General features: G+C 43.0%; 2 protein-coding genes across 4 annotated transcripts; both read right to left on the bottom strand.

The window, feature by feature from the left end:
- Positions 1-2,273: 2,273 nt before the first annotated feature.
- Positions 2,274-13,830, bottom strand: LOC115192522 (leucine-rich repeat-containing protein 24). The gene is made up of 11 exons (XM_029751133.1): positions 13,485-13,830; positions 12,717-13,184; positions 12,359-12,490; positions 12,037-12,204; positions 11,788-11,919; positions 11,496-11,584; positions 9,531-11,223; positions 5,428-5,620; positions 4,759-5,037; positions 4,374-4,542; positions 2,274-4,169 (listed from the first exon to the last, which is right to left on the bottom strand). Exons 8-11 carry the CDS (start codon positions 5,578-5,580, stop codon positions 3,037-3,039), a joined length of 1,734 nt encoding a protein of 577 aa, XP_029606993.1. The 5' UTR covers positions 5,581-5,620; positions 9,531-11,223; positions 11,496-11,584; positions 11,788-11,919; positions 12,037-12,204; positions 12,359-12,490; positions 12,717-13,184; positions 13,485-13,830; the 3' UTR covers positions 2,274-3,036.
- Positions 13,831-14,447: 617 nt separating this feature from the next.
- LOC115192523 (E3 ubiquitin-protein ligase RNF14) lies at positions 14,448-17,629 on the bottom strand. Of its 3 annotated transcripts, XM_029751135.1 has the most exons (7): positions 17,274-17,628; positions 16,907-17,037; positions 16,286-16,813; positions 15,840-16,137; positions 15,325-15,497; positions 15,166-15,232; positions 14,448-14,919 (listed from the first exon to the last, which is right to left on the bottom strand). In XM_029751135.1, exons 1-7 carry the CDS (start codon positions 17,422-17,424, stop codon positions 14,867-14,869), a joined length of 1,401 nt encoding a protein of 466 aa, XP_029606995.1. In that variant the 5' UTR covers positions 17,425-17,628; the 3' UTR covers positions 14,448-14,866. The 3 variants fall into 3 exon arrangements, 2 of the variants coding, with proteins under 2 accessions (XP_029606995.1, XP_029606994.1); XM_029751134.1 differs by having other exon boundaries at positions 14,448-15,232; positions 17,274-17,627; XR_003877953.1 differs by lacking the exon at positions 14,448-14,919 and having other exon boundaries at positions 15,126-15,232; positions 15,821-16,137; positions 17,274-17,629.
- Positions 17,630-19,024: the final 1,395 nt, after the last annotated feature.

The following is a 19,024-nucleotide window of genomic DNA, read 5'->3' on the forward strand; positions in this document are numbered from 1 at the left end:
ATATGAGATGAATGATTTCTCATAATGCCCTCAAACGTAATACTTCTCCTCATCTTCAGTTCATGCATGTTGACATTTTGTTTTATATATATTTTGTCACCAATATACAGTGGCTTGCGAAAGTATTCACACCCCTTTGGCATTTTTCCTATTTTGTTGCCTTATAACCTGTAATTAAAATAGATTTTTGGAGGGTTTGTATCATTTGATTTACACAACATGCCTACCACTTTGAAGATGCAAAATATTATTTATTGTGAAACAAACAAGAAATAAGACAAAAAAACTGAAAACTTGAGCGTGCATAACTATTCACCCCCCCCAAAGTCAATACTTTGTAGAGCCACCTTTTGCAGCAATTACAGCTGCAAGTCTCTTGGGGTATGTCTCTATAAGCTTGGCACATCTGGCCACTGGGATTTTTGTAACTGACAATTACCTGTCAGTCTATGTCGTTGTTTTTGTTTGAATTGTTTACGTGTTCGCTATGCGGGGGACATGGTAAGACAAGCGGAACTACATGGCTAAGAACTGTTGTAACGGAGATTAATATCGTAGCAAGACACTTTTGGAGTGAAGGCAATCCTACGCTGTGTTAGCTAGGTTTTTCATGTCTTCGGGTGTAGTTCGTAACAGTTGAAACGTGTATGTTATGATGGTAACGTTATAATAATTAAGGATGAAGCGTGAATTCATGCCAGGAATAAGAAGTGTGAAGTTTTGGATTTCCTCCCTTCTGTAATAAACAGCCAATGAGGTATTTTTCCTTTATTCATGTATTTAACCTGATACTGTTATATCTCCGGCTAAACTGTTTTTATGTATATAAGCACTTCAGAGTCATATCAAGCTAATAAGTTACTCATAAGACAAGAAAGTTGTAAGAGTGATTAACTATATTTTCATTTACTTTATAGTTCTCACGGAGGTGATCATTCTGACTAAAACTACAGAATAAAACCGCCAGTTAAAATCAAGGAACAGTTGTGCTCGTGGTTACTGGAGGGAGCTACAATTTTTGCCCATTCTTCAATGCAAAACTGCTCCAGCTCCTTCATGTTGGATGGGTTCCGCTGGTGTACAGCAATCTTTAAGTCATACCACAGATTCTCAATTGGATTGAGGTCTGGGCTTTGACTAAGCCATTCCAAGACATTTAAATGTTTCCCCTTAAACCACTCAAATGTTGCTTTAGCAGTATGCTTAGGGCCATTGTCCTGCTGGAAGGTGAACCTCCATCCCAGTCTCAAATCTCTGGAAGACTGAAACAGGTTTCCCTCAAGAATTTCCCTGTATTTAGCGCCATCCATCATTCTTTAAATTCTGACCAGTTTCAAAGTCTCTGCCGATGAAAAACATCCCCACAGCATGATGCTGCCACCACAATGCTTCACTTGGGGATGGTGTTCTCAGGGTGATGAGAGGTGTTGGGTTTGCGCCAGACATTACATTTTCCTTGATGGCCAAAAAGCTAAATTTGACCAGAGTACCTTCTTCCATATGTTTGGCGAACACCAAACGTGTTTACTTATTTTTTTTTTAAGCAATGGCTTTTTTCTGGCCACTCTTCTGTAAAGCCCAGCTCTGTGGAGTGTACGGCTTAAAGTGGTCATATGGACAGATTCTCCGATCTCTGCTCTGGAGCTTTGCAGCTCCTTCAGGGTTATCTTTGGTCTCTTTGTTGCCTCTGAATAATGCCCTCCTTGCCTGGTCCATGAGTTTTGGTGGGCGGCCCTCTCTTGGCAGGTTTGTTGTCGTGCCATATTCTTTCCATTTTTTTTAAATAATGGATTTAATGGTGCTCCGTTGGATGTTCAAAGATCCAGATAATTTTTTATAACCCAACCCTGATGAGTACTTCTCCACAACTTTGTCCCTGACCTGTTTGTAGAGCTCCTTGGTCTTCATGGTTCCGCTTGCCTGGTGGTGCCCCTTGCTTAGTGGTGTTGCAGACTCTGGGGCCTTTCAGAACAGGTGTGTGTATATATACTGAGATCATGTGATAGGTCATGTGACACTTAGATTGCACACAGGTGGACTTTATTTAACTAATTATGTGACTTCTGAAGGTAATTGGTTGCACCAGGTCATATTTAGGGGCTTCATAGCAAAGGGGGTGAATACACATGCACACACCACTTTTCCGTTTTAACATTTTTGTAATTTGTTGAAACAAGTAATTTTTTTCATTTCACTTCACCAATTTGGACTATTTTGTATATGTCCATTACATGAAATCCAAATAAAAAATCCATTTAAATTACAGGTTGTAATGCAACAAAATAGGAAAAAATGCCAAGGGGGATGAATACTTTTGCAAGGCACTGTAATTAAATGAACAGGACCTGAAGGAGAGAGAGCTTGTTTGACTGTATACCGTTGTTTGACTGATGACATCTTTGGAAGGAATATTATGCTGTAGACCATTGTCTTACGTCAGCGCGACGGCCGTCTGCACTGACGTGTGTTGCGTTAGAATGACGCCATCTGACCGAAGACAATGGCTGTAGACTAGAAAATGGAGGATCTGGGTAGATCAGTTTGTCACAAAGAAGTATTTTATGATAGACTTACGATACACATTAACCATTAAATTCTCAACCTCTCAGCGTTCAGCCAAGGGAGCCTGTTTAGGCGAATAACACAGTTTAGTTGATGTAAAACAGTAGAATCATAATAAGGTTATTTCCACTACACGTGACTCACTCCACTAATGGTTTCTCCATAATATGGTAACTATAGTTTCAAGTTGGAGTTAATCAACATGAGATAAGACACATTTTTTCAGCTCACAGTAAGGTACAGTACAGTGGGGGTTTTGGTTGACGACGGCACCTCTCCTGGTATGTTTTATATCTCACTGCTGCTCAAGCTTGTCACTCTGGAACCAGAGCAATCAGGATTTATGATTAATCTGAACTCTCATTGTCACATCTGATCTGCAGTCTAGAGGTTTGGTCACCAGAGGGACATCCATCTGAAAAGTGACATTAAGCACTCTGGGCTAGCTCACAGTGAACGTCCTCCTGGGGGCCTTCAGCAGTGGATCTCATATGCAAATTGTGAGTCGAGGAACAACCCTGTGTGATTCAGAAACAAGCCCTCTGACTCGGCTGTCACCGTCTCTGCCTCCACGCCCTCCCCTGCCATCCTTCTCATTGTCCGTATATCGGGCTCCATCTGGGGCTTTGTGGGAGACAGTGCCTCCTGCTGTTGGTACCCCAGGGTGGTGGTATCAGCTGTGGTGGAAGGTGGGATGATGGGTTTAGCGCGGTTAAGAACATACATCTCATGCCCGCGCTCATCGCGGTACTCCTCCAGCTGGGCAAAGGTTGTTGGTCCATCTGAGTAATCATTGACATACAGGATGCTTTCCTCTTTGTCATCTGTGTCCTTCTGCCGATGGCGGTGTCGGCTGTAGATCATGGCCACTAGGAGAAGGGCAGTGAGAGCCAGTAGGGAGATCCCTATGGCGATGGCAGTCTGTGTAGCAGCTCCCAGCGTGCTGAAGGCCATGCTGCCAAGGGCGTACAGGGGCTCTCGCCTCACGTCTGACGATGTTGGCCGATTGGCACGCAGACGAGGCCAGGATGGGGCGTAGGAGGCGGGGGACCAACCGGAAGAGAACGAGGAGTTGATTGCTAGCTGAAAGGTCACACGGGCCACCCCTCCAGCATTCCAGGCCTCGCACTCATACACCCCGGCGTGAGACACCGTCACGTTGCTGAGGAAAAGCATTCCACTGCCCGTGTCTGGATCGAAGCGCTCCCCATCCTCCTTCTGGAGTCTCACCCGCCCTGGGTGTGCTACATCCTCAGCCCCCACGCTTCCTACACTGCCCAGGTCCTGCACCAGCCCCCGTGGGGATAGTTGCACCTTGCCCTGGGACGCCTTCCTCCAGGTGACCTGTGGCCGGGGGTAACCAGAGGCATGGCAGGAGACACGTAGGCTCTCACCCAGGCGCACGGCCAGACGGCGTGGTTCCAGCTGCACCAGAGGGGGGATACACACCAGGCTGTTGAGAGGCACCTCCACCAAGCTGAGGTGGGAAAGGCGGGGCGGCTCGGAACACACCAAGCGTCTCTCGGCCGAGCTCAGCAGGCGCTGGCCCTCCTCATCGATCCAGCTGCGCAGCCAGTGCAGGGCACAGTCGCAACGCCACGGATTGTCTTCAATAGGAAATGATCATGTGATGGGTGGGTGTGGCCAAGTCAACAAAAGAGGATGAAAAAGGATGTGACAGGACAATGACACAATTAAGACAAAGTTAGGAGGTAATTCTAGCTTAAGAACAATGTCAGTATATTTACTGTATGCTTCTTTTATGGTTCCACAGCCCAACCCCATGTCCTCTCTCTTGGTGCTCCCCTTACCTGTGACACGCAGCACCTGCAGGCTGACGAGGGGCCGCAGGGTGGCAGGGCCGATGGTGTGCAGGTTATTCCGGCTGAGGTCAAGGAGGGCAAGAGAGGACAGACCAACTAGAGCCTGGTCTCCCAGCATCTCAATGCTATTTTGCTGCAGGTGAAGCTCTTGAAGACGCTACGGAAGCAGGGATTGTAATCATTATTAGTAATGAATAGTGATATAATGTAGAGGAAGTCATTGACGTTGATGCGTTGATTGTTGTGTTGAGGTGGAAGTCTAGACAACTATCTGGACAAACATGGTCTGCTTGCAAGGGAGGAAGGGAACAGTAAAGAAAAGCATTGATTTAGCAAAACATTAACTTGAGTGACTGATAATATAGGGACTGACCAGTAGGCCTCTGAAGGTATAGTCCTGTAGGCGAGTGATGTCATTTCCTGCCAGGTAGAGGATACGGAGGTGCTCCAAGCCCCTGAACATGTCTCCTGTGATCAGGTGGATGCGGTTCCCATTGAGGGCTAGCTCCAGAAGATTACCCTGGCTCTGGAAGGCCCCAGGCTCCAGTGCTGCAATACTGTTATTCTGCAGATACAGGCAGTGCAGAAGGCCCAACTGGGAGAGGTCAGATAGATTGATCTGCCCGATAGCATTGTCCTGGAGGAAGATGGTCTAAGTGGAATAGATGAGCAGAAGTACAAAATACAATGATCAGGGAAAGCACAACACCATCTTTATTTAACCTTTATTTAATTAGGCAAGTCAGTTAAGAACAAATTCTTATTTACAATGACAGCCTAGGAACAGTGGGTTAACTGCCTTGTTCAGGGGCAGAACGGCAGATTTTTACCTTGTCAGCTCAGGGATTCGATCTAGCAACCTTTCGGTTACTGGCCCAACGATCTAACCACCTGCCGCCCTGTAAACTCTGTAAACTCTCTAAGAAGATAAGTGTATGGATAATTCAAGACTGGCTATATTGTGTGGGGCGTGGTGGCCTATGTGTGTGTGGGTCTAGGAAACAGATGTATGTGGTAGACATATTGAGTCATCATGGCTAACCTGTGTGGAGGGTGGGACATGTGAGGGGATGTCCCGGAGGCCCATAGAGCCACACTCTACAGTCAAGCTGTAGCAGCGACATCCCACTGGGCAGCCAATGGATAGGAGGGTGTGGACAGATAAGATCAGGAAAGCCAGAAAGGAGAAGGCCATCGCACAAATAGGACAGAGATCCTAGAGAGAGACCGGCAGACTGAGAAGAGAGAGATGGAGGGTTAGAGAGGGAAGAGGAAACTGGTTACATATATAACTTTGTTTACAATATCTGCTGTGTTGAACTCAAAATGATCTGCCTGAGCCCATAAATAAAATGCAAGTATCAGTACTAATGTTGCATGCTGCCAGCCTGGCTGTGAGGTTACAATACAGTATCACAAGAGCAGAGGCTTCCTTCCCATATGGGGCCCAAGGGCACGTGTCCCATAAGATATTTTAGCTACACATGATGGACAGGACTTGCATGAGGTACACTATATATACAAAAGTATGTGGACACCCCTTCAAACTAGATTTGGCTATTTCAGCCACACTCATTGCTGACAGATGTATAAAATCGAGCACACAGCCACGCAATCTCCATAGACAAACACTGGCAGTAGAATGGCCTTACTGAAGAGCTCAGTGACTTTCAACGTGGCACCGTCATAGGATGCCACCTTTCCAACAGGTCAGTTCATCAAACTTCTGCCCTGCTAGAGCTGCCTCGGTCAACTCTAAGTGCTGTTATTGTGAAGTTGAAACATCTAGGAGCAACAACGGCTCCACAGCGAAGTGGTTGGCCACACAAGCTCACAGAACACGACCGCCGAGTGCTGAAACGTGTAATAATCATCTGTCCTCGGTTGCAACACCCACTACCGAGTTCCAAACTGCCTCTGGAAGCAATGTCAGCACAAGAACTGTTTGTCGGGAGCTTCATGAAATGGGTTTCCATGACCGAGCAGCCGCACACAAGCCTAACTCAAGCCATGCACAATGCCAAGCGTCATCTGGAGTGGTGTAAAGCTCGCCGCCATTGGACTCTGAAGCATTGGAAACATGTTTTCTGGCGTGAGGGATCACGCTTCATCATCTGGCAGTCCAACGGACTGGAGGAATAATGGTCTGGGACTGTTTTTCAGGGATGGGGCTAGGCCCCTTAGTTCCAATGAAGGGAAATCTTAATGCTACAGCATACAATGACATTCTAGACGATTCTGTGCTTCCAACTTTGTGGAAACAGTTTGGGGAAGGCCCATTCCTGTTTCAGCATGACAATGCCCCCGTGCACAATACGAGGTCCATACAGAAATGGTTTGTTGAGATCAACCCCATCGAACACCTTTAAGATGAATTGGAACGCAGACTTCAAGCCAGGCCTAATTGTCCAACATCAGTATCCAACCTCACTAATGCTCCTGTGGCTGAATGGAAGCAAGTCCCGGCAGAAATGTTCCAACATCTAGTGGAAAGCCTTCCCAGAAGAGTGGAGGCTGTTACAGCAGCAAAGGGGGGACCAATTCCATATTAATGCCAATGATATTGGAATGAGATGTTTGATGAGCAGGTGTCTGTCCACATACTTTTGGTCATGTAGTGTATGTTTGTAAATTAATTTGATCAAGTTCTTCAGCCTATTGATTCCTTCTTGATAAATAAATAAAACAAAAATGTTTTGTGGGTTCTCTGTAATACTAGCCACCTAGCAGCAATTTTATGAAGTTGGCTTTAGCTAGCCAGATTGGTTCCCAATCTTCCAACCTCATAACTAGCTACCAAGTCATTTCATGCTATCAATCATTAGAGTACTTGTCTATCTTAGCTGGCATGCCTGCTGTCAAGGTTGCTAAACTTCAGAAAAGCAAGCAATTACTAAATGTACTGAATAACAGGGGCACAACCTTAATTATTATCATTATTATTTTTTATCCAGTCAGATAAACACTCCAAACAGCCTACCCGACCACTCGGAGGCGTCCGCATGGTCCTAAAGCACACAGTTGCCTAGTTTTATATCACATTCCAATAATAAAACTGGAGGGGACAAAAATGCAATTTCAGAATGTCCCCAGTGAAAGTTGCACCCCTGCTGAATAAGACTCACATTCCTTTCAATCTTTTACCCAGATTTTTGCAGAGATGCATATTTACACTGAACAAAAATATAAATGCAACAAAGTGATGGTCCCATGTTTCATGAGTGGAAATAAAAAATCACAGAAATATTCAATATGAACAAAAAGCTTTTTTATCCTAAATGTTGTGCACTAATTTGTTTACATCCCTGTTAGTGAGCATTTCTCCTTTGCCAAGATAATCCATCCACCTGACAGATGTGGCATATCAAGAAGATGATTAAACAGCATGATTATTACACAGCTGCACCTTGTGAAGGGGACAATAAAAGGCCACTTTAAAATGTGCAGTTTTGTCACACAACACAATGCCACAGATGTCTCAAGTTTGGAGGAAGCATGCAATTGGCATGCTGACTGCAAGAATGTCAACCAGAGCTGTTGCCACAGAATTGAATGTTAATTTCTCTACCATAAGCTGCCTACAACGTTGCTTTATAGATTTTGGCAGTAACGCCAACCAGCCACACAACCACAGACCATGTGTAACCACGCCAGCCCAGGACCTCCACATCCAGCTTCTTTACGTGCGGGATTGTTTGAGAGGGGTGGTGGTGCTGAGGAGTATTTCCGTGTGTAATAAAGCCTTGCTCCTCAGTGGATGGAGGGCCTATGCCCTCCAAGGCCCCCCCCCCCCCCCCATGGCTGCTCCCCTGCACAGTCATGTGAAATCCATTGATTAGGGCCTAATTTATTTAAATTGACTGATTTCCTAATATGAACTGTAACTCTTTGAAATTGTTGCATTCATATTTGAGTTCAGTGTAGTTTCTTTAAAAAAAAAAACACCTGTCAGGAGGATACAGACAGCTCAAGAGGTATGCTTAGACAAGTAGAAAAAGACTTGTTTTAAATGTAATATGTCACCTTACCTTATGATATTTGTACATGAATTATGATGCCATGATATGTGCCTGTATTGATGATGTGTGTTATGATCCCTGTGTACTGTGTTGTAATTTGGATGTAATATCCGAGGCATGTTAGTGCAGTATATTGAAATGTGTGATTTACTACAGTCATAATGACACCCCCTGTAGAATAGAATTAGGCATAATGATTATGGCTCTAGATTGCAGGAAAAAGCTGTTTCAGGTGTTTGATAATGCTAAATTCTCCGAAAACACCCCCTCCCCTCCAACTGCACGTAGGCCTACTCTACTTCGTGCCCCCTATAAAATATTTGGTGCATGACGCTCCTGAGGAAGATACTGAAATACTGAGGAGCCTTTATTAGGCAGATTCCACTGCCTTCTCTCCAAACATAGGCTGCTGCAGGCAGCTTTGGAAGTACAAGCTTGTGTTAAGAGATGAGCAGACCATTTCCTTGGAGAAGGTGAGATCAATTCCAGGAAGTGACCAGGCAGTGAGCATACATCTTCCTCTAATAAGCCGGACACCTAGCAAGGGCCTGGAGGCTTTCCTGAAGAGCTGTGATGCAGCTCCTGGGGAATCTGTAAGTGGCATACTGCATGACTTGTAGCATTTATATGTTTGATAACAGAATCTTATTCATGACCAGGCCTCTAAGCTCTGATTCTCCTGACTGTTTTGGTTTGTAGCCTATTGTAACTCGGCAGATAAGTCAGAGAATGAGAATATGCCAAAACGGTATCATAGCAGACATATTTATGAGATGACGCTTATCTAGGCCTAGACAAATAACTATACAGCCACCATTACTTGGATTCTACAACTAATAACGACAGTAATAATAATATTAGTAATACCACAACGCCTGCTGCTAATAAATAATAATTAATAAATAATAATAATGCATGTTTTATCATAATTCATTACTGTCATGGTTGCTCTTATTTATATTGTGCAAGCTGATCAGTTAGCCTACAACACACTACCATAATAGATCGATATCTCATACAGCCTACACTGTGATAATAATGCATAAACATTTGGCTACACACTGCCTAGTCCACATTATATCAGCTGTTCTTTAAAGAAAAAGAGGCATCATCGGCGGCCACATACCAGACAAGGATGGAGAGATGACCTATACAATTACAATCGCCCAATTTCGAATGGATCAGCTCGGAAGAGCGCGTTATTTCGATTAGAAGCACACCGACACCTTCCTATAGATTTGGCCATATTCTAACAGGATCTCCTCGGCAAAATACACATCAGACGTTTTGAACACATTGTCCAAGGCTACTGTCGAGCCTTTATCATTGCACAGCGAGGGCCCCGCATCATAGTAAAATGTCCGATACTTGCAGGCTAAAGTAGATGTCCAACCTCGAAAATATAAGCTTCAAGCCGACAGATTTGTATTCCAAAAAAGAAAAAACAATTTTGATTAATCAGAATATCTAATTTTCCTTTAATTCCATTATATGTTATTCTTGCGCCCGCACGGTGTCATCCAATTCAGTACGTTCCTGGTCTCTAGCCCCTCCCTTCCTCCTCTCTCAAATGCACGATCACATAATAGCGCTACAGTTGAATTGTTAAACACTTGCTTTGTTTACTTCTTGACTTTTGTTTTATCTGATCTATTCCCCGATGTTCCTACCAACTAAATATCTTAGATACCACTTTCTATCTAATTTTCTCTCCATCACACGCGCGACAGACAGCATGAGTCTCCGTCACACACCTTTTCCGTTAGTCCTGTCTTTCATTATGGCAACATTAACGGTCTATGTCTTCATCACTAAAAGCATTATGCACATTATTGCACTATAATCATCTGTTTTAAGGAGCAGGAAGATTGTAACCATGATGGTTTAGGATAGTAGGTGATGATACATGACTAGATCCTTACATTCCTTCACGAGAGACAAATACAATGAGTGTGTAATGTGATCAATGAAATTAACCAATTGAATTGCATTAGGTTTGTGTCAATATAGGCCCACTGGGCAAATGTGACAGACACTGTCAGTGGAGACAAACACAACACAAATATCCCTGGATACAAAGGTAAATTAATAATTGAACTCTGAGTTATTGAATTGTAACATTAACATTCAGACATTGGTGGTGTCCTAGAGTTTCAGGATATTGAGATGAGAAGCCATTTTTAGGCATATTAAAAATGTCCACTACTGTACAGTGGGGAGTGGGGACCTCTGCTGGTAAAACCAGAGACGCTACCCAGATCAAGAAAGGTGGTTTATTCTATACAGGAGAAAGGCAAGGAAGGCATCATGCAATGGAAAACTGGGTTACTATGACCTCTACTGGCAACTTCCTGCTTGTTCAGGGAGGAACATTATTGTATGATTCATTTCATGTTCAATGTTTAGTCCTATAAGTCTGACAATTTATTTGAGAAATTACATTAAAGACACATCTCATTCACAGACAGCCGTGCAAAGCATTTCTCTGTACACAAGCATTTCACTACACCCACAATAACACCTGCTAAATATGTGTATGCGACCAATACAATGAACATATTATTGTTCTCCCACATAGTACCCGTCAAACCAGATATACATTAGAAGTATCTATTACAAGTGCTTCATGTTGTAATTTAATCAATTATGTTTAGTTTCATCACACAGAGAGAAAGAAATATGCAACCTAATTTCATATTTCTGATGTGTTTGAGCAGATTTACAAATTAAGTCTTTCCGGTCTTCTTCAGTTTGATGATTCTGAAGGAGCTGATTTCAGTGTATGTTGCCTTGAGATAGGCCTGCAGCTGTAATGCAGCCTGAGAAGGAGGAGGTAGAGAAGGAAGGTGTTGTTGACAGGGAGATAGACAAAGTGAAAAGTAACTACATATTTCTGCAGATTCCCAAATCAAGTCTTTCCGGTCTTCTATGACTGATTCTGATCTATGTCACCCTGGAAGACAGCCTAGCAGTTAAGCGCGTTGGTCGCTCTGAAAAGAGTGTCTGCTAAATGACTAAAATGTAATATGTAAGTAGAGCATTTGTTGTTTCTGAGTGTTGAGATAGGCAAAGAGAAAGCAGTAGTACTTACATTCTGAATAGACACTTCAAGAGAAGCATCAGTTGAATTGGGTGGAGCAAGAATGGATATCTTTCCACTACCAATCACCTTCTGAATGTCTAAACAATATGACATTAAGTTAATGGCAAAAAAGTATAATACTCTCTCAACCGTCCCTCTTTGATGTTGGTGTCCTGTGACACTGAAACTCAGTTCCAGTTTTTGGTGTTTCCCAAAATAGGTACAGAGCAAAATACTATCAAACATATCATGTACGCTTGAACTGTTAATGATTTAAAAAAGAGGGATCAAGGGTTCTGACCTTTTGTGCAGGTATCTGCATAGTCAGGACAGCAGTCATTTAGAGTCTGACAAACCTCGTCACAGAAGCACCCTCTGAAGCAGTTCACGTTGCTGCCTTTACAGCACAAGGCCGGCCGTGCAGAACAATTTCCTTTAGGATGATTGGAAAAACATCAATTATTGAACAGGAAGGTTGACTGTAAAGCCTTGATAAAATGTATTTTAAAAAATCACATTTTGATGTGGTAGAGAAGAAAACTAAAGGAACCTGGAAATAAGAACACTGGGAATGATGTGGAAGTGGAATTGGTTGCGTTGGTTGCGTTGGTTGCATTGGTTGCGTTGGTTGCATTGGTTGCGTTGGTTGCATTGGTTGCGTTGGTTGCATTGGTTGCATTGGAGACTGGGGACACCGTGGCTGATCCAATCTGCAAACCTTTAAACAAAGACAGTAAATGATGCCACCTCAGACACAAGTAGCATGTTTACAATTTGAAGTTTCTACAATTTCAAGATTTTACAACTATTATTAATAGTGATTAAGGGCCTCCATAAAAACAGAGATGATAAAACAAATGGCTCAGCTATACCTGTCACACAAGTAGTCCGGAAGTCTGGGCAGCAATCTTTCAACCTTATACAGGCCACATCACAGAAGCACCCTCTGAAACAGGAACTGTTGAGCCCAAGACAACACAGAGGTGGATTTGAAGAACATCTCCCTAGAATGCAAACATATAAAAACAAGTATGAAAATATGTTAAAAGGATAGGTGTACTTTACCTTGCTACTGAATGTAAATTCTGTAATCGGTTATCATTTATTCAGAATTTTCAAAAAAGGAACATTTTAAAATGATGGGACAATAATTCAAGTATATGGTAGTTATGTTTACAGCAGGATTTGATTCATAATTTATTTTATTTGATGCATTGCAGAGAAACTTACTTGAAGCCACCAGAGGAACTGGGCTAGTTCCACTAATCCCAGGAAATGGTGTCGACAAATTGCCCAAGTGATATTGAGTGGTATTGAATGACCTGCTTGTAGTGGCCAGAGTTGTCCATGCACTCTGAGAGCTTGTATTGGTAGATGGAGTTGTTACATTTGATGGCAGAGCTGTTGCATTTGGCTGTTGAGGCGTCAAACTTGATGCTTTAGTTGTTGCAATAGATGTAGGGTTGTCTGTGTTTGACACTGGAGATGAGGCACCAATCAGTGAGGGTGTAACATTTGTTGACGAGGGTGTTATACCAACTGATGAAGCTGTTGTATCTGATGGTGAAGTTGTTGAGGATGAAGTGGCTCTTGAGCTTGACAGTGGATAATTTGAGCTCGTTTGTGGGACAGGAGTCCCACTTGACTGTGGGGCTGCTGAGCTCAATGGTGGACCAGTAGTGCTCGATGGTGGAATTGCTGTTCTCAGAGGACAAACAGCAAGACAAATTGGAGTCATTTATACAGAAGAGTTGAGAAAGGCTTTGCAAAACAATACATAAATGGACTGGAAAGCCTATTCAATTTATTTGTGTCGTATTTATTATCAACAGTACAGTTTAGGAATGTTTTATTCTCACGTTGATATGGGATAACCAGTGTACAGTACAAGACTAAAATGGCAAAAATGTTAACATGACATTTTGTATTGAAGTCCGTGACTGTATATTTTCATGTTAGAAAAGGTTAATCTACAGTATGTGTGTGTGCTCTACCTACCTGTAGTAGTCTGTCCATTTACAGTGTGAAGGATAAACAGAAGAGCAATGAGTGCAGTGTAACAACCCATTCTGATAAGTGCCATTTATCCTGTCTGTTTTCTTCTAAACCTTTAAGGTCAATGTCAGTGAAGTCGTTTGGAGCTATATACTCTCATCTCCTGTTTATCCTGTTTATCCTGTTTAGGTAGAGCTCCTCCTCCCTGCGTGGTAAGGAAATGGAGGGATGACTGCATTCCTATCATTAATCTTGTCTGACCAGATTATTTAAAAAAAATATATTTTAGGTGGTAAATCAGCTTAACATTGCAGATAGGTTGTGGCTTCTATCAATGTAATTCTCTGCATCATTTCCAATCCCACATATATATATTTTTAATAAATATATATTATTTTAAATAAATATATATATATACATACTTGTATATATTTTCCTTTATTATTTTCACCTAACCCTTCCACTCCTCCCCTAATTGTAGTAAACTAATGGACAACAACACTTAGGCTTCTACTTCCAGCTTATACATACTATATACATTTTACGGACACAGTATATTTTACATTAGTTATCTTTCTGTTTGTTTTTAGTCCCATCCTTCAGCTATCCTCAACCCCTCTCATCTATCGCTGAACAACATCCAGTTTTGATTTCTATTTGCCATATATTTTTGTGCTGTGCTGTTTCACAAAAGTTCTGAACCTTTCTATTCTCATAATTTCTAGATTGTAAATAAAATATATATTTTTTTTGCTAAGAGTATTATTATATTATTGATTAATTGACTATGACTTTTCAAATCACCCAGCAGTGCTATTTGCAGAGTTAGCTCCAGGTAAATGTTGCGATTCTTCAGCCATTCCTGAATCTGCGAGAATCCAGAGGTCATAAAAATGTATTATTACAGAGAAATTGTTGTAAACATAAAAAAAATGACATACAGATACTGCAAGAATCCATCAATAATTAAGTTTTAGACTTTTGAAAATATTTATTGTTGTGATGCTTTACACAGAGAACATTCTTATTTTTAAAGCTATTAATGTACACCAGGGCTCGCCAACCATGGTCCTGGAGTGCTACCCTCCTGTAGGTTTTTGCTCCAACCCCAGATTTAACTAACCTGATTCAGTTTATCAACCAGCTAATTATTAGAATCAGGTGTGCTAGATTAGGGTTGGAGCGAAAACCTACTGGACGGTAGCTCTTCAGGAACAGGGTTGGAGAGCCCTGATGTACACTGTATTGTAGCATAGAATAAAGCTTCATTATTGACTGCATATTTGGCCAAAGACTGAGGTAAATCTTAAAGAAAGCTTTAAATGTGTTAAAGAACTGTAAGAAGCACTTTTCAAGGGTCTGAAAAAGCCTGCATTTCTGAGAGGTTATATTTTATTGTGTTCATCCATAACCTTGGTTGAGTTGCACTTAGGTGCACCAGGAAACAAATGGGTTAAGGTATTTGAGCAGCAGTTTTTGTTACATGCCTAAGATTTTAGAAAGCTCATGTCGTAATCTGATAGCATTGACTATAAATATGATTTGATCTGAACTTGAGCTGTAAAATAACATGCACAGAGTTATCAAACAGTAGCACAACCTTACGGTCAGTCAAATGTGGCATTATAGCAGGCAGTGTTAGGGTTTTCATAGTGCTTGTAAGGGTTCTTTTTGTCCAGGATACTAAGGCACACCCAGCAGAAGTACTGACCACAGGTGAAACAGGCCATCTTGTTACAGCCACCGTTCTTCTGTAATGAGAGGATAGACACTGGTTACGAGGATGATGTCAAGCCATGCCATGTCAAAGGTACAATAGGCTGGTTATAGAGCTCAGGCTTACCTGTATGTTGGCACGGCAGGATGGACATTCTTTGCTGTTCTGGCCTTTCCAGCCTTCACTCAGGCTCTCCTCCACCACTGTGTTGAGAATGTGTTTCCCATAGCGTTTCTCCAGGAACATTCTCCTCTCCTCACTGCCTGAGGCATAATCTTCCCATAGGCCCTGGAGCCCAGCTACAGGCAGAAACAGACAAACACAGAAAATGGCGCACAAGCTGGGATAAGAGTTTGATTGAGCCAAAGCAACCTGGAATGACTCAACAGTGGATAGAGCTAAACATTGGATACTTAAAATGCCATGACAGTGCTTAGAGGCACAGCATCTCAAATACATTAATTGTGTTTATTATTTCTTTAAGAATTAGTGAAACATTCTATTCTAAGTTACCTTCCACAATCATACACTTTCATTGTAGGTTTTCACACAGCACCAAGGCTCCGAAAGTGTGACTGATCAACAGACATGCATGTGGTTCATTTGGTTGCATATAACTTACACTGAATGGTTTCTCTTACCCTCTGTCTGAGGTACGCCTGCATAGGATGACTCAGCAGCTGAGTCAGAGCCTGAGGTCAGGAGTGTGTTTTCCCTCAGTTTACAGTGGGAGGTGCCATGGTAGGTCTTGCGACAGATAGTGCAGAAGGCATAGCGGCAGGAGGGGCAGAGGGCAGCGGTTGTGTCCGGTTCCAGCACCACTGGGGCAACACAGGCCTTGCGGGCGCAGTAAATCACGTCAGCCATGCGGTCCAGAGTGGACTGGAGCAGGAGGCGGTCGTAACGGGTGAATAACTCCTCCCCAACCAACCGCTTCACCTTAAACAACAGTTAATTCTCTGGGTTTAGTTTCCACATAGTGTAGAATAGCAGTTTCACACAGGTTAACTTCAGATATTTACTGAGGAAACTGTATTTCAACTTTGATCTCTAGAATAAACATCTATTCACTTCAGTTTTTCATTACCTGTGAGGGTGTAGCTGTGGAGCTGCACTCAGGCTCCGGACAGGTAAGGCCACGGACGTTCCCGTCTCTGATCTGGACCGTGAAGTACTCCGACATGCATTCGTTGCAGTAAATATGGCCGCACTCTCTGTACTGACTACAGCCTAACTTGCTCATGAAGCATATCCCACAGTCATATGCCTGTCCCTCGAACACTCTCAGCCTCTGTCTCTCATCATAGTCCAGCAGATGCACCAGGAGGTCTGTGTCTGTGGCTAACATTGAGAGGGCCCTTGGGTCCAGGGACACTGCAGCCTCATCAGAGGTTTCAACTACACTGCCCTCTGCTTCCCCCTGAGAGTCTCCAGCCTCGCTGCCCTCAGTAGATGGAGTGGCCTGGCCCTGGTCATTGACAGGGATCTCCAGCGGTGGCCGGATATTCAGGAAGTCAAGCAGGTCGTCTCTGAGGAACTGGACCCAGTAGAAGAGGACCACACTACCCACAGTGTCCTCCCATATCTTATCCAAATGCTTACACACTGCTGAGAGCTGAGACATTAATCAATGATTACTACACATACAAATGATGTCTAAAAATCAATACACTTCACAGTATTGAATACATTTTTGATCTTGACATACCTGACTATGGGAGAGCCACTTACAGCTCAGTATAAACTCGGGTGATGAGGTGGAGGGGTAATCCAAAGGTAGGTCGAAGGCCAGCACCAGAGGAGGGAGGAAAGATATTACATAATCTCTGTGCTTGTCACCTTGGTATCACAATAAAGACAAAAGAAGCCTGGATACCATTCATCTGCTTTACTAGAATACCCTGAGTATAGAATATATGTTTTGTCAATTTATATTGTAGCATAACCTAATTAAAGGCTGCAATAAAACTGGTAGTGAGATCAAAATAATTCAATACTCATATAACGGTTTCTAAATTGTGAGTTGAGGTGACTTGCATAAATTATAAAATAATGACTATTATTTGAATCCAAACCTGCTTTGACAATCACACTGAAGTCCCGAGGAAGGTCCAAAGAGACCCGGATTTCCCCACCCAATCCTGAAACAGCCCGTCTGAACTCCTGACTGTAGATACTCGCGAGCGCCAGCAGTTCATCTTCCTGAGCTTCCAATTCCGCGTTCATAATACTCCAGCGTCACTTCACTAAATCTACTAAACGTATAAATTATAGCTACGTTTATGAGAATAATAGGCCTACACTGGATACAATACTTTTTTCGATTTGGTTTAGCTCCTTTACTATTGTAAATTTACTTCCGCGTTCCGCCTCCGAAGCTCTAATGTTGTTGTGAACCCGCCCATCGGAAAACTCCGGACTCGGAAACGTGGAGCTTCCTGTTGGTTGATTCTGATACTTTCAAATCAAATGTTATTTGTCACACACGCCGAATACAACAGGCACCTTACAGTGAAATGCTTACTTACAAGCCCTTAACCAACAATGCAGTTTTAAGAAAATCCCTGAAAAAAAGTAGAGATAAGAATAACAAATAATTAAAGAGCAGCAGTAAATAACAATAGCGTGGCTATATACAGGCGGTAACTGTACAGAGTCAATGTGCGTTAGGCACTGGTGTCGAGGTAATTGAGGTAATTATGTACATGTAGGTAGAGTTATTAAAATGGCTATGCATAGATAATAACAGAGAGTAGCAGCGGTGTGGGGGGGGGGGGGGCAATGCAAATAGCCTGGGTAGCCATTTGATTAGATGTTCAGGAGTCTTATGGCTTGGGGATAGAACTGTTTAGAAGCTTCTTGGACCAAGACTTGGCGCTCTGGTACTTCTTGCCGTGCGGTAGCAGAGAGAACAGTCTATGACTAGAGTCTTTGAAATTTTTTAGGGCCTTCCTCTGACACCGCCTGGTATAGAGGTCCTGGATGGCAGGAAGCTTGGCCCCAGTGATGTACTGGGCTGTACACACTACCCTCTGTAGTGCCTTGCGGTTGGAGGCCGAGCAGTTGCCATACCAGGCAGTGATGCAACCCGTCAGGATGCTCTCGATGGTGCAGCTGTAAAACCTTTTGAGGCTTTGAGGACCCATGCCAAATCTTTTCAGTCTCCTGAGGGGGAATAGGTTTTGTCGTGCCCTCTTCACGACTGTCTTGGTGTGCTTGGACCATGTTAGTTTATTGGTGATGTGGACGCCAATGAACTTGAAGCTGTCAATCTGCTCCGCTGCAGCCCCGTCGATGACAATGGGGGCGTGCTTGGTCCTCCTTTTCCTGTAGTCCACAATCATCTCCTTTGTCTCGATCACATTAACCTGTTATGGATAGGGGGCAGTATTTTCACGGCCGGATAAAAAATTTACCCGATTTAATCTGATTATTACTCCTGCCCAGAAACTAGAATATGCATATAATTATTAGCTTTGGATAGAAAACACTCCAAAGTTTCTAAAACTGTTTGAATGGTGTCTGTGAGTATAACAGAACTCATTTGGCAGGCCAAAACCTGAGAAGATTCCTTACAGGAAGTGCCCTCTCTGACCATTCCTTGGCCTTCTACACTCTCTTTATTGAAAACTGAGGATCTCTGCTGTAACGTGACACTTCCTACGGCTCCCATAGGCTCTCAGAAGGCGGCAAAACGTTGAATGATGCCTTTGCAGGCCCAGGCTGAAAAACAGTAGCGCATTTGGATAGTGGTCGATCTGAGAACAATGAGACTGGGGGCGCGTGCACGAGGAGACTCCATGTTTTTATTTTCAGTCTTTGAACG

Source organism: Salmo trutta, chromosome 4 (genome assembly GCF_901001165.1).
Source record: "Salmo trutta chromosome 4, fSalTru1.1, whole genome shotgun sequence".
NCBI lineage: Eukaryota > Metazoa > Chordata > Actinopteri > Salmoniformes > Salmonidae > Salmo > Salmo trutta.

Excerpts from the sequence above, each read along its gene's own strand:
- LOC115192522 (XM_029751133.1), bottom strand. The coding sequence starts at position 5,580 with ATGGCCTTCTCCTTTCTGGCTTTCCTGATCTTATCTGTCCACACCCTC. Across the intron at positions 5,038-5,427 it reads ATGTCCCACCCTCCACACAG|ACCATCTTCCTCCAGGACAA; the intron begins GTTAGCCATGAT and ends TATTCCACTTAG. Across the intron at positions 4,170-4,373 it reads GCAGGTGCTGCGTGTCACAG|ACAATCCGTGGCGTTGCGAC; the intron begins GTAAGGGGAGCA and ends TTCCTATTGAAG.
- LOC115192523 (XM_029751134.1), bottom strand. The coding sequence starts at position 17,424 with ATGAACGCGGAATTGGAAGCTCAGGAAGATGAACTGCTGGCGCTCGCG. Across the intron at positions 16,814-16,906 it reads AGTGGCTCTCCCATAGTCAG|CTCTCAGCAGTGTGTAAGCA; the intron begins GTATGTCAAGAT and ends TTAATGTCTCAG. Across the intron at positions 15,233-15,324 it reads CCTGCCGTGCCAACATACAG|AAGAACGGTGGCTGTAACAA; the intron begins GTAAGCCTGAGC and ends CTCTCATTACAG.